Source organism: Orycteropus afer, unplaced genomic scaffold, assembly GCF_000298275.1.
Source record: "Orycteropus afer afer isolate SDZICR_OR568_19922 unplaced genomic scaffold, OryAfe1.0 scaffold00481, whole genome shotgun sequence".
In the NCBI taxonomy this organism is placed as follows: domain Eukaryota; kingdom Metazoa; phylum Chordata; class Mammalia; order Tubulidentata; family Orycteropodidae; genus Orycteropus; species Orycteropus afer.
The window spans coordinates 1278322-1294107 of record NW_006922068.1 but is presented as its reverse complement, the minus strand read 5'-3'; the positions used below and the strand labels follow the sequence as shown (position 1 = coordinate 1294107).

General features: G+C 39.3%; 1 protein-coding gene across 1 annotated transcript in view; it reads left to right on the top strand.

Annotated features, from left to right (window-relative positions):
- Window positions 1-15786, top strand: part of DCLRE1C (DNA cross-link repair 1C) — a 105238-nt gene that overhangs the window by 62783 nt on the left and 26669 nt on the right. Inside the window, exon 13 of the mRNA XM_007954920.2 lies at window positions 2900-2994. Coding sequence (XP_007953111.1) covers window positions 2900-2994 — 95 coding nt within the window. The remainder of the gene's footprint in view (window positions 1-2899; window positions 2995-15786) is intronic.

Below are 15786 nucleotides of genomic sequence, written 5' to 3'. Positions count from 1 at the left end.
ACGAGACCAGGTTTGCTGGTCTGATAGAGACTGGTGGACCCACTAAGACTTTGGCCCCTAGCTGCCCTTCAGGTCTGGAATTGAACCCACACCTGTGGTTTCCAGCCAAACAAAAGACAGGCATATATGTTGAACATTTATCTCAAGTAGATACACTCCTTGGAGAGAACAATCATGGGAGAAAGAATGGCTGCTTATGCACAAGGAGACAGCTGACAGGGCAGGAATCCATGGAGGGATGGACACAGGGAAGACGTAACTATGGGGAAGAGAAGGAGGGGAGCTGTTGCATTGTGGTAAACTGTTGTCAATGACATGAGACAAAGTTTATGTGAACTGCTGTATGGAAAGTGAATTTGCTCTGTTAATCTTCACCCAAATCACAATTAAAATAATAATAATAATAAAAAGAAAAAATAGCATCTAGCACACTGCCTAGTAGGTGATCAGATAAGTTGTTTATTGAATGAATAAATGAAATTCAAAGGAGAGATGAAACCGTGATCAGAGGTCCCTTTGGCTAATACTGTTTTTTTACCTTTTATTTGAGTTTCATCTATCCATTCATTAACACTTCTTCTGGTAGCATAGTGGCTAAGGCACTTGACTGCTAACCAGAAGGCTGGCGGTTCAAACCTACCAGCCACTCCTCGGAAGGAAGGTTGGGCATTCCTACTTCCGTAGTGATACTGCCTCGGAAACCCAAGGAGGGGTCGCTATGAGTCGGGGCCAACTCGACAGCACACAACAACAACAACAACATGATGTTAGCAGCCTTCTGGTTAGCAGTCAGATAGATGCCTTAGGCACTGTGCTACCAGAGCTCTTTTTTTGTTTATGATGTTACACATTGTTCATGAAATCCAAGATTGACTAAGTTTTCCTCTCAGTCCTTAACACAGCTCAGTCTTGTGAGGAAGGTAGATGTAAAGTATGGCAAACTGTTTACAAGCTGCTCTGGTCATATGAAGGAAGGGGATGGACAGTTAGGCCAAGTAGTCAAGGAATTCATCTCAGAGACTATGATGAGGACATAGAGTGTCAGGTTTCCCACTGCTTTTGGAAAATGCAGCCCAGGAGTTCTGGCAAGAGATCTGGGTTAGCGACACAGATTAAGGACTTGGCAGTTCAGGCAACAACTGCAGCTGTGACAGTAGAGGAAATCACTAAGGAGAGCATGAACATGAAAAGAGCAGAGGCCAGAACTCTGAGTAGCATACTTAAGGCAGGAACAAGGAGAGAGGAGCCAAAATAAGATGGAGACAAAATGGTCCAGACAATAGAACCTGCGAGGCTAATAATGTGGTGAACGCAAAACCCATTGAAAACTATTGCCCTTGAGTTGACTTTGACTCATAGAGCACCTATAGGACAAAGTAGAACTGTCTGTCCCATAGGGTTTCCACATATTCCATAAACTTTACAGAAGCAAACTTCTACATCTTTCTCTCACAGAGTGGCTGGTGCGTTCTAACTTCTGACCTTCAGTTAGCAGCTGAGTGCTTTAACCACTGTGCCGCAGGGCTCCTATGGTGGAAGCAAAAGGAAAGAAAAATAGAGATCATCAGGGGCAAAGTCTTGAGAAGCCAAATAGTATAGGGATTATAACAAGCCTCCAACTTCATAATTAGATCATTGGTGTGCTCTCTGAGAGCAATATCTGTGGACTTGTGAGTTAGAAGCCAGATTTCAGGTTTTTGAGGCACTAGTGAAAAGTGAGGAAATGGAGAAGTACTGAGTATAGAGTATTTTTTCAAAAATGTACCAGGTAACTGGAGGGAACGGAGTTTAGAGGGTTGATTTTAAAATAGCTGAGATTTAAGTCTGTTATGGAACTGAACTTGAATATACATTGAATATGTATTCAAGTTTGGGTGCTCATTAAAATGCAGATTCCTGTAACTTGCATTTTTTTAATCAGCCAGTTCTCTTGTAGGTAGGTGGGGGGAAGGAGGAAAAAGTTTGAAACAAATGAAGAGAGAAGTGGCAATTGAGCTGAGCAGGTTTGGAGGGGGCGAAAAAGGATGGGTCCCAAGAATAGTCACAGGGCTAAGAACACACACAAAGGTGTAAAATGGGTGTGCCTATGAATGAGTTCCAGCTTGGGACCCTGTTGGCTTTCTTTAAGTGGATATGTTATGTGCCACCCAAAGGCTTCTGAGCAGTGTCCCTGGGTGGTGGAAATGGTTAACTAACCAAAAGATTGGCAGTTCAAACCCATGCATAGACCTCTTGAAAGAAAGGCCTCAATATCTGCTTCTGAAAGCCCACAGCCTTGAAGACCCCATGGAGCTGTTCTACTCTGCATACCTGGGGTCACCAGGAGTTGGAATCAACTCAGTCATAACTGGTTTGTGTTTTTGATATTTAAATGGTTCTGGGAATCTGGCCCAAGGGTACAGTTGGTAGTGAGGCCCTTGAAAATGGATAGGACATGTGTAAGTCTTATTTCTGTGCCCTTTTGTGTATTATCTCCAGTGTGTCTTAGTTTAGCCTATGAGCCTCTTAGAAGGAGATCAAGTTTGTGAGAGTCTTGTAAGATGTAAGTCAACCCCATTAAACAGAGAAGGGGAAGCAGCTAGGTACACTGTATTCCCTGAAAGCCAGAAAGTGTCCCTTAACAGTTTTACAGAATAGGGACCTTACTTTTTCCATTGCAAGAGCAAAGATCCAGGTTTTGCTGGAGTCTACTGAAGATATTCACCAGGCTGTATTTAAGTGCTTATATTTCCCACCTCAATATATTGAAGTGATTTTAAATTTTTAAACATTGCTTTTCAGTTCTTAAAAATAATTGTGTGATTTCCCCTATGGTCAACTATTTGTCATCTTCATAAACGATACTTAAATTCTAGCAGCTTTCCTAAAAGGAAAACTAAGATACTCTTATTTATTTCAGCTTAAAGCCTTTATGCCGATCCTTTCAAAGCACTGAACCAAAGTATAAACCACTTGGAAAATTGAAGAGAGCTAGAACAACCCACCTAGACACAGGTAAGAGAGATGGTTCTGGGTTCAGAGCTGTGGTTTTCCCCCAAAAGACTGCTTTTCAAGGTGCTTTGGTCTGGTGAAAGCTGCATCGGGCAGAGGTAAATCTGAGACCCACAGTAACTTGAACATATCATATGGCATCAGAGAGTGCTTTGCCTTTCTGTCTTCAGTCTGTAAAATTAGGAAGCAACTTAATTTCATAGGCTTAAAGTAGCTAAGTGAATTATACCTATAATGTATGGTACAAGGAGTTCTGGTGGCATAGTGGGAAAGGCATTTGGCTGCTAACCAGAAGGTTGGTGGTCCAAACCCACCAGCTGCTCTGTGGGAGGAAGTTGAGGCAATCTATTTCCGTGAAGATTTACAGCCTTGGAAACCCAATTGGGGACACTGTGAATCAGAATCAACTTGATGGCAGTGGGTTTGGTTTTTTGGTTTTGTATGGTATGCTGAGCTTTCTGGAAATATACCCTATGATTTGTACTGGCCATAAGGAGAGGGTATTTATCCTTGGACATTTCCTTTAAAATAGCAGCAAATGTTGATAATGGAAATTCTTTTCTGTCATCATTTCTGATCAGATTGATCAGTAGTGCTTATGCAAATGGATTTTCTCTACTTCCCTATCTTCTTTCATTGTTATATTCATTTTCCACTGAAGGTTTTCTTAGAGACACTGTGGTGGTTATATTTGTGTGTCAAGTTGGCTGAGCCTGGTTGAGTGGCTGGGCAGCTGAATATAGTTATTCCCCATGGTGAGACTGATAATTAACTCCATGGCGGAATTTGCTGTGAAAGGTGAGTAGTTGCCTTTGGATATGTGGTCTGCTTCCCGTATATAAGAAACAGCTTTGGGAATGGTCTCTAGCTTATGGCATGCTTGGACCCTGCATGTAGTCGTGTCGTTGTTCAGCAGCCTGCCATACTCTGCCGACCTTGGGACTTTCAATGGACTTGAATTAATGACCTGCCATGTGGTTTGGTAACATCAGGACTGTGCCATTTTATTTGTTGACCTTGGGCTTGTTAGCCTCAGCAGCCGGTAGCTACCTGAGTGGAGAGATGCCTGTAGCTTCATTGGGCCAGGAGCAAGAGGCAGAGCTGAAGCTCAAGGTTCAGGGGCTTTCAACAGCCCCTAGAGACTGGCACTTGGAACTTGGACTTCTAGCCTCCCGAACTGTAAGAGAATAAACTCCTGTTTGTTAAGGCCATCCCATTTGTGGTATACTCTTGTCAGGGCAGCACTAGGTAGCCAGAACAGACACCATATTGTTGAGTCTTGTTTTTAAACCAATCTGACAATTTCTGCCTTTTAATGGTATTTAGACCTTTTATGTTTAATATGATTATTTATATGATTAGGTTTCTGTCTGTCTCCTTGCTATTTGTTCTGTCTGTTCTTTATTTCTTTTTCCCTCTTTTTATGTCTTCTTTTGGATTGAGTATTGTTTGTGATTCCATTTAATCTCTTGTTGGTTATTAGCTGTAACCCTATTTTATTTTAGTGGTTTGTAGTATTATATCTTTAGCACAGAGTAAAAGTTAAGGTCAATGATGTTACAGTACTTCAAGTATGGTATAAAAATCTTAACTACAGTAAACTTCCTTTTTTTCTCATCCTAGTCTTTTAGTATAAAGACTCTTGGTATAAACAGTCTTTATATTAAACTTTTTGTATAAAGACTATTATTACTTATACTATTATTGTCATACGTTTTATTTCTACCTATGTTATAACCTTCACAGTGCAGCTTTCTTTTTCTTTAAACAGTTATATTTTAAGCTTTCAGTGTGTAATTTAGATATCATAAATCTCACCCTTTTTATGGGTGTAATTCATTGATTGTTAGCGTAACAGAGTTGTGCAATCACACCACTGTCTAATTTCAGATCATTTCCATTATGCAAAAAATAAATTTTGTGCCTGTTTGCAGTCACTCCCCATTACTACCTCTAATTCTAGGTTCTTTCCATCTTTTTGCTATTGTAGATAGTGTTATGATGAACATGGGTATGCATGTATCTATTCCTGTCCTGGCTCTCACTTGTTTAGGATATATACCTAATAATGGGATGGCTGGGTCAAATGTATTTCTAATTCCAGCTTTCTGAGGAATCGCCATACTTCTTTCCACAGTCATTGTATCATTTCACAGTCTCAACAGCGGTGCATAAGAGTCTCATTCTCTCTGCACTCTCAGCCAGCATTTGTTATTTTCTATCTTGCTGAACTTTGCTACTAGTGCTGGGGCAAGATAGTATCTCATTGTTGTCTTGATTTGCATCTCTCTAATGGCTAATGATCATGAGCATTTCTTCATATGTTTGTTGGCTGCTTGAATATCCTCTTTGGTGTAATGTCTATTCATGTCTTCTGCCCATTTTTTATTTGGATTATTTGTCTTTTTGTTGTTGAGGTATTAGAGTTTTCTACAAATTCTAGAGATGAGTCCCTTGTCAGATATGTTGTTGCCAAATATTTTTTCCCGATCTGTAGGTTCTCTTTTGACTCTTTTGGAGAAGTCTTTGGAAGCACATAAAAATTTAATTTTCAGAAGGTCCCATGCACATCTAGTTATCTTCAGCTGTTTGTGCATTTTGGGTTATGCTTGATAGTCTATTTATGCCATATATTAAGGCCCCTAAATTTGCCCCTAGTTTTTCCTTGAGGAACTTTATAGTCTTAGGTCTCACATTTAAGTCTTTGATCCATCTGGAGTTAGTTTTTGTGTATGGTGTACTGATCTTGTTTCATTTTTCTGCAAGTGGATATCCAGTTTTAATAGCACCATTTGTTAAACAGACAATCTCTTCACCATTTAATGGATTTTGGCCCTTTGGCAAAGATCAGCTGACCATGGGTGAATGGATGGATCTATTTCTGGGTTCTCAATTCTATTCCATTGTTCTGTGTGTCTGTTGTACCAATACCAAGCAGTTTTGACTACTGTGGCTGTGTAGTAGGTTTTAAGATCCAGGAGTATGAGACCTCCTACTCTGTTGTTCTTCTTCAATAATGCTTTGCTTATTCGAGGTCTCTTTCCTTTCCATATGAAGTTAGTGATTGGTTTTTCCATATCCTTAAAGAATGTTGACGGGATCTGGATTGTAATTGCATTGAATGTATAGATGCTTTGGGTAGCATTTGACATTTTCACAATGTTCTATCTTCCTATCCATGAGCATGGTATGTTCTTCCATTTATGTAGCTCTCTTATGGTTTCTTAAAGTGGTGATTCATAGTTTTCTTTGTACAGGTCTTTTGTGTCCCTAGTGAAATTTATTCCAAAGTATTTTGGTTTTTTTTGGTAGCTATTGTAAATGGTATTGATTTCCTTATTTCTTTTTTAGCAATTTCTTTGCTAGTGTAGAGGAATCCAACTGATTTTTGAATGTTGATCTTGTATCCCACCACTATGCAAAATCTCTTTATTAGTTCCAGTAGTTCTTTGCTGAGTCTCTTGTGTTTTCTTTGTATAGGGTCATATCATCAGCAAACAGTGATAGTTTTACTTTTTCCTTACAAATTTGGATGCCTCTGATTTCCCTTTCTTGCCTTACTGCCCTGGCTAGGATTTCCAATACAGTGTTGAATAGAAGTGGTGATAGTGGGCATCTTTGTCTGGTTCCTGTTCGCAAGGGGAATGTTTTCAGTTTCTCTCCATTGAGAATAATATTGGCTGTTGGATTTGTATAGATTCCCTTTATTATGTTGCGGAATGTCCCTTCTATTCCTACGTTGCTGAGACTTTTGATCAGGAATGGGTGTTGGATTTTATCAAATGCCTTTTGTGCATCGATTGATGTGGTCGTGTGGTCCTTTTCCTTTGTTTTATTTATGTGGTGGATGATATTGATTGTTTTTCTAATGTTGAACCATCCTTGCATACTTGATATGTACCCCACTTGGTCATAATGAATTGTTTATTGGATATGTTGTTGGAGTCTTTTGGCTAGGGTTTTTTTGAAGATTTTTGCATCTATATTCATGAGGGATATTGGTCTATAGTTTTCCTTTTGAGTGATGTCTTTGCCTGGTTTTGGTATCCAGGTTATGCTTGCTTCATAAAATGAGTTAGGGAGGATTCCATCCTTTTCTATGTTTTGGAATAGTTTGAGTAGGATTGGTATTAGTTCTTCTCTGAATGTTTTGTATAATTCTCTAGTGAAACCTTCTGGGCCAGGACTTTTTTAGTTGGTAATTTTTTTATTTCAATTTCTTCTTTTGTGATGGACCTGTTCAACTTTTCCACATCAGTCTGTGTCAGTTTAGGTAAGTGGTGTGTTTCTAGAAATCTGTCCATTTCCTCCAGATTTTCAAATTTGTTGGAGTACAGTTCTTCATAGTATCCTGATATTATGCTTTTCATTTTGGTTGGTTCTTTTGTGATGTGGCCCATTTCATTTCTTATTTGTGTTATTTCTATTCTCTCCCTCTTTTCTTTTGTTAAATTTGCCAGTGGTTTGTCAGTTTTCTTGATCTTTTCAAAAAACCAACTTCTAGTGGTGTTTTTTTTTTTTTTCTATTGTCTTTCTATTTTCAGTATTTATTTCTGCTCAAATCTTTATTATTTCCTTTCTTCTGGTGACTGCATCTTTGTCATCTTTGTTGAGTTTCTTTTAATTTGTTCTATCTTTCATTGAAAGTGGTATAGTAAAATCGCCTACTATGACTGTGGAGACTGTATTTGCCTTTCAATTCTGTTAAAATCTGATTTATGTATTTTGGGGGCTCTTTCATCAGGTCCATAGATATTTATCATGGTTATATTCCTGTTCAATTGATCCTTTAATCATTATATAATGTCCTTCCTTGTTTCTTTGGTGTTTTTTGTCTTAAAGTCAATTTTATCCGAAATGAATATTCATACTCCTACTCTTTTTTGGTTGCCATTTGCTTGATATCTTTTTCCAACCTTTGATTTTCAGTCTATTTTTGTCTTTGTCCCTAACGTGTGTCTCTTTAGACAGCTTATTGATGGGTTTTGCTTTCTCATCCAGTCTATAACTCTTCATCTCTTGAGTGGTGCATTTAATCCATTGATATTCAGTGTAATTATTGACAAGTGTGAATTGGTTGCTGTCATTTTGTTATCTATTTTTTTTTTTTTCATGGTATTCCTGGTTTCTTTGTTGAGAAATAAGAATTTTTAGGATTGGAATTCAGGATCATATAGGAAATACACATTTCACATTTTAAGAAACTGCCAAATGTTTTCAAAACTGGCGACACTGTTTTACATCCCCACCAGCAATGTATCAGGAAGGTTTCCAGTTTCTCCATGTTCTAGTGAACACTTTTATTAGGTGTTTTTCATTATAGCCATTCTGTTGTTGTTGTTGTTATGTGCCGTCAAGTCAAACCCGACTCATAGCGACCCCTCTTTGGGTTCCCAAGGCAGTAGCACTACGGAAGTAGGATTGCCCAACCCTCCTTCCGAGGAGTGGCTGGTGGGTTTGAACCGCCAGCCGTCTGGTTAGCAGGCAAGTGTCTTATCCACTATGCTACCAGATCTCCCATAGCCATTCTAGTAGGTATAAAGTAGAATTTCATTATAGTTTTTATTTGCAGCTCTGGTGGTGTAGTGGTTAAAGCTGCTAACCAAAAGATCGGTGGTTTGAACTCACCTGCTGCTCCATGAACAAATGATGAGGCAGTTTGCTTCTGTTAAGATTTATAGTGGAAGCCCAGTGGGGGGTCATTGTGAGTTGGAATTGACTTGATGGCAGTGAGTTTGGTTTGGTTTTGGAATGACAGTATCAGGAGCTCTGGTGGTATAGTGATTAAAGCATTTGCCTGCTAACCAAAAGGTTGGTGGTTCAAACTCCAAGCTGCTCCAATGGGAGAGAGATGAGGCAGTCTGCTTCTATAAAGATGTACAGCCTTAGAAACCCTATAGGATATTTTTACTCTGTCATAAAGGGTCACTATGAGTTGGAATCAATTCAATGATGGTGTTTTTTTTAATGACTGCTGTTAATTTTGCAAATAGCGTGCCCATACAAATAATCTGCATACACATATAATGTGTGGAAATGTCAAAAAATATTTGGTAAAAAAGTTTGTGCATAGCATGCCCACACATACACCGTACATGGCTCCTGATATTTCTGGAAGTAAATTGCAGCCTCATTCAGTCTCATTCAGTAGCCCAAAAAATGTTGCTTTTTATCATATTTGATCCATGGTCAAGAAGGCACGGATTGAATTTAGTAATACCCCAGTAATTGGAAAAGAAACAGTAGGAACTGAGCATTCGTTTCTATTAAATTGGTAATTATATCTCCATTGATTGTGAGTCATCACTCAAGATCTTGAACCTACTGAAGCCTGTCCATAAATCACATGCTATTAGTTGGAAGTGTAAATAAAGCAAAGCCTGCTCTGGTATGAATGGCATCAAGTAGCTTTCGATAGGAATCTTCTTTCAAACTGCACTGACATAATTATCAGTGATCTTCAGACTCTGGCTTTTAATTGGAGGAGTAAACAGAGCAAAACTGATACATAATCACTGGTGACTCAGTATCGGAATGTGAAAACTTTATCAGATCATAGTAAGTAAAACCATTAAGCTATGTTAGGTCTGCTTATTTCATAGTCTGTTTATGTCTTATGAGTACCAGTATCTTTGATCAATGATCATGAGTCACCTTAGTTATATGCTTGCAGTATATAAAAACACTCCTGCTTCTTGTACACCTCACATTTGAATTTAGCAGGCTCTTTACTAGAATAAGCCAATTATTGGTTATATTGTGTATATTTTTTCACTGTATGAATCTAAATCTTAGAATGTGTTAGTATCATGTCAGGAATTAAACTCAGGTCCTACACCGCTGACTTCAAACAAAGTTGTCACAAAGATGAAAGAAACAAGCAAAGGGTGGCCACAGAAGAGTTTGAGGTTGGGGAGTCATCCATGTGTGAATGGAGAAAAGTGGAAAATTTTGCATTTTTCATATCTAGAGAATATGAATCTGAAAACATGCATGTCCAGGGTCCAAAGTGTACAACTTGGAAGAGTGGGTTATTTCTAGAGGAAAACAAAATCAAGCTGTCTCTATTGCCCCAATTCAGATAAAAGTGAAGTTTCTCACAAATGAAATAGGAATCCCAGACTCCAAGATGGGTTTCACCTGGATTTCTAAATTCAAATGACTAGCTTTTCTGTGAGAAAGGCCAGCAACTTCTGGATGACTGGGAGAAAAAGTGGTAATATTATATCCACTGGACATTAAAAAAAAAAAAATGAAGTTGGCAACACGTGAAAAAAATACTGGTTAGCTGCTTATGAAATTAACGCATGGGGGTTGTGGAGTGTGAAAAACATGTAACATTTCCCTTATTTGTATAAAAATACGGTAACAATGTTGAACTTTTTTCATGTGCTTATTGCCATTTGTATATCTTTTTTGGTGAAATATCAAAATCTTTTGCTCATCTTTTACTTAGTTTTTTTTTTTAATTAATTTTTTTTTATTGTGATTTGGGTGAAGGTTTACAGAGCAAATTCACTTTCCATACAGTGGTTCACATACACTTTGTCTCATGACATTGACCACAGTTTATCACAATGCAACAGCTCCCCTCTCACTTCCTCCCCATAGTTATGTCTTCTCTGTGTACATCCCTCCATGCACTCTACCCCCTGAGCAGTTTCCTTGTGCATAAGCAGCCCTTCTTTCTCCCATGATTGTTCTCTCCAAGGAGTGTATCTGCTTGAGGTAAATATTCAATTCATATGCCTGTCTTTTGTTTGGCTGAAACCACAGGTGTGGGTTTAATTCCAGATCTGAAGGGCATCGAGGGGCCATAGTCTCAGTGGTTCAACCAGGCTCTATCGGACCAGCAAACCTGGTCCCCCCCTTTTTTTTTCCTCCAAATGATTTTGAGTTTTGTTCCACATTGTTCTCCCTCTCTTTCAAGGATCTCCTACATAGATCCCCTTCCAAGTGGATGACTGGTAGCCGGGCACCAAGTAGTTCTTCTGGTCTCATAGTTGTATAGGCTGCAGATCGGATGGTGTACCAGTCGCTAGGACTAATTGTTTCCATGAATTTTGGTTTTCTTCATTCTTCTTTGATCTGGACAAGGAGAGACCCATCATTGCATCTAGATGGCAGCTTGCTAGCTTTTAAGATCCCAGTCACTACTCGCCAAAGCTTTTACTTGGATTATTGATTTTCTTCTTGAGTTGTAAGATTTTGTTATATAGTTTGGATATAAGTTCTATATCAGATACATGGAGAAGCCGGGAAGGAAGCAAGGCAGCATGGTGGGCTTGGAGCACTTGAGGGAGGCAGGGAAGGAAGCTAGGAGGCGCAGCAGGTTTGGAGTGCCTGACAGAGGCTGGGAAAGAAGAGAGCCAAGGCAATGGGTTTGGAGTGGCTGAGGGAGACCAGGAAGTGAGCAGAGTGGTATGGAACAACTAAGAGAGACAAACTTGTCTGTCAGTTTGTCATACTATGGTGGTTGCTAAAAGAGATTCAGAAGAAGTAAGTGGCCATCTACTCAAAGAATTGGCCAGTGAAGACCTTATGAACAGCAGTGAAACACTGTCGGACATAGTACTGGAAAACTTTATGAATAGCTTGGAAACATTGTCTGATATAGTGCTGGAAGATGAGCCTCTCATGTCAGAAGGCACTCAAAATATGACTAGGGAAGAGCTCCCTCCTCAGAGTAGAGCCAACCTTGGTGATGTGAATAGATTAAAGCTTTTGGGACCTCCATTTTCTAATGTGGCACAACTCAAGATGAGAAGAAACAGTTGCAAACATCCTTTAATAATCAGAACATGGAAAGTATGAAGTATGAAACTAGGAAAATTGGAAGTTATCAAAAATTAAATGGAATACATAAAGATCAATATCCTAGGCATTAGAGAGCTGAAATGGACTGGTTTGGGATATTTTGAATCAGATATCACATGATCTGCTATACTGGGAATGACAAATTGAAGAGGAATGGCATGACATTCATCATCACAAAGAATGTATCAAGATATATCCTGAAGTACAGTGCTGTCAGTGATAGGATAATATCCTTATGTCTACAAGGAAGACCAGTTAGTACTACTATTACTCAAATTTACACACCAGCCCCCCAAGCCACAGATGAGGAAATTGAAGAATTTTATCAGCTTCTACAGTCTGAAATTGACCAAACATGCAATCAGGATGTGTTAATTATCACTGGTGACTGGAATGCAAAAGTTGGAAACAAAGAAGAATCACTGTTAGTTGAAAGATAGGGCTTCGATGATAAAAATAATGCTGGAGATCTCATGATAGAATTTTGCAAGACCAACAACTTATTCATTGCAAATACATTTTTTCAACAACACCAGTGGTAGCTATACACGTGAACTTAGCCAGATAGAGTACACAGGAATCAGATTGACTACATGTGTGGCAAGAGGTGTTGGAGAAGCTCAGTATCTTCAGCCAAAATAAGGCCAGGAGCTGATTGTGGAACATACCATCACCTGTTCATATGCAAGTTCATGTTGAATCTGAAGAAAATTAAAAGAAGTCCACCAGAGCCAATATATGACCCTGATTATATCCCTTCTGAATTTGGAGACCATCTAAAAATAGATCTTATGCATTGAACACCAATTGACCGAAAACCAGAGGAATTGTGGGATGACATCAAGTAAATCATTCATGAAGAAAGCAAAAGGTCATTAAACAGACAGGAAAGGAAGAAAAGACCAAGATGGATGTTAGAAGAGACTCTGAAACTTGTCCTTGAATGGAGAGTAACTTAAGCAAATGGAAGAAATGATAAAAGAGCTGAACAGAAGATTTCAAAGAGCAGAGTGAGAAGACAAAGTCAATTATTATAACAAAATGTGCAGAGTCCTGGAGTTAGAAAACCAAAAGGGAAGAATACGCTTGGCACTTCTCAAGCTGAAAGAACTGAAGAAAAAAATTTAAGCCTCGAGTTGCAATATTTCAAGATTCTGTGGGAAGTATAGGAGCTCTGATGGCATAGTGCCTAAGGCATAAACCCACTAGCCAATCCTCGGAAGGAAGACTGGGCGATCTACTTCCATAGAGATCCTGCCTCAAAAGCCAGGGAGGGGTCGCTATGAGTCAGAACTGACTCCACATCAGTGAGTTTTTTTTTTTTTTTTTTTAAATGGGCAATATATTTTTTTTTTTTTTTTTTTTTAAATGGGCAATATATTGAATGATGCAAGAAACATCAAAAGAAGTTGGAAGGAATGCACAGAGTCACTGTACCAAAAAGAATTGGTCAATGTTCTTCCATTTCAAGAGACATAGGATCAAGAACCAATGGTATTGAAAGAAGTCGAAGCTGCACTTGAAGGAATTGGGAAAAAACAAGGCTCTAGGAATTGATGGAATACCCATTGAGATGTTTCAACAAATGGATGCCATGTTGGAGGCACTCATTCAGCTAATCAAGGAGATTTGGAAGACAGCTATCTGGCCAACTGACTGGAAGAGATTCATATTTGTACCCATTCCAAAGGTGATTCCACAGAATGTGGAAATTACAGAACAGTATCATTAATATTGTACACAAGTAGCATTTTACTGAAGAAAATTCAAAAATGTTTGCAGGAGTATATTGACAGAGAACTTCCAGAAATGCAAGCTGGATTCAGAGGAAGACGTGGGACAAGGGATATCATTGCTGGTGTCAGATGGATCTTGGTTCAAAGCAGAGAATACCAGAAAGATGTTTACTTGTGTTTTATTGACTATGTCAAAGCATTTGATTGTGTGGATCAGAACAAATTATGGATAACATTGAGAAGAATGGGAATTCCAGAACACTTAATTATACTCATGAGGAACCTGTACATAGACCAGGAGGCTGTTGTTCTAATGGGACAAGGGGGTACTGCATGGTTTAAAATTGGGAAGGGAGAGTGTCAGGGTTGTATCGTTTCACCACACTTATTCATTCTGTATGCTGAGCATATAATCCAAGAAGCTGAACTATATGAAGAATGTAACATCAGAATTGGAGGAAGTCTCATTAATAACCTGCAATACGCAGATGACACAACTTTGCTTGCTGAAAGTGAGGATGACTTGAAGCACTTACTGATAAAGATTAAAGACTGCAGTCTGTAGGATGGATTACATGTCAACATAAAGAAAACAAAAATCCTCACAACTGGACCAGTAAGCAGAATCATGATAAATGGAGAAAAGATTGAAGTTGTCAAAGACTTCATACTACTTGGTTCTACAATCAACACCAATGGAAGCAGACATCAAGACATAGACGACATATTGCATTGGGAAAATCTGCTTCAAAAGACCTCTTTCAAGTGCTGAAGAGCAAAGATGTTTCCTTGAAAACTAAACTGCGCCTAACCTAATGCATGGTATTTCCAATCGCTTCATATTCATGTGAGAGCTGGACAGTGAATAAGGAAGACCGAAGAAGAGTTAATGCTTTTGAGTTGTGTTGGGGAAGAATACTGAAAGTACCATGGGCTGCCAAAAGAACTAACCAATCTGTCCTCGAAGAAGTGCGTAGGGAATGCTCCTTGGAAGCGAGAATGGCCAGACTTCGTCTTATCTCCTTTGTTCATGTTGTCAGAAGGAACCATTCCCTGGAGGATATCATGCTTGGAGGGTCAAAGAAAAAGGGGAAGGCCCTCAACAAGATGGATTGACATAGTGGCTGCAACAGTGGGCTCAAGGACAGCATGGATCATGAGGCTGGCACGGGAGCAGGCAGTGTTTTGTTTTGTTGTACATGAGGTCACTGTGGAGATGACTCGAGGGCACCTAACAACAACAACATCAGATACATGATTTACAAATATTTTTCCTGGCCTGCACCTTGCATTTTCACTTTCTTTCTTTCTTTCTTTTTTTTAATTTACTGTAATTTGGGTGAAAATTTACAGAGCAAATTCACTTTCTGTACAGCAGTTCACATACACTTTGTCTCATGACATTGACTACAGTTTACCACAATGCAACAGCTCCCCTCTTACTACCTCCTGATAGTTACCTCTTCCCTGTGTCCATCCCTCCATGCATTCCTGTCCCCTGAGCTGTCTCCCTGTGCATAAGCAGCCCTTCTTTCTCCCATGATTATTCTCTCCAAGGAGTGCATCTACTTGAGGTAAATGTTCAACTCATATGCCTGCCTATTGTTTGGCTGGAAGCCACAGGCATGGGTTCAATTCCAGACCTGAAGGGCAGCTAGGAGACATAGTCTCAGTGGTTCCACCAGTCTCTATCAGACCAGCAAACCTGGTCTCGCCCCCCTTTTTTTTCTCCAAATAATTTTGAGTTTTGTTCCACATTGTTCTCCCTCTCTATCCAGGATCGCCTACATAGATCCCCTTCCAAGTGGTTGACAGTAGTAGCCAGGCACCATCTAGTTCCGCTCTCCTAGTCATATAGACTGCAGATCGGATGGTGTGCCAGTCGCTAGGACTAATTGTTTCCATGAATTTTTGCCAATTGAGCTTGATATCCTCTGTGACTACGGTCCTGAGCTCACTGGTTAAACTACTCAGTTCCTCTTGGTAGCTGGCTGTGACCAAGCAGTAACTACAACCTTGCTCCTTGTCAGCTCTACTATACACCTGGGAATTGAGATCATACACATAAATTTATAGGACCATTGTCTGCCAACCCTATACATGTTTTTGGGTACACTCCCCACTTCATAGACATACCTACTAGTTCAGCCTGTCCACCCATCTATCCACCCATATACCAATGTTTGCCTTCACTTACAATGCAGTACTGTATGTGCAAAAGGGTTCATCTTTGTTGTCTGTA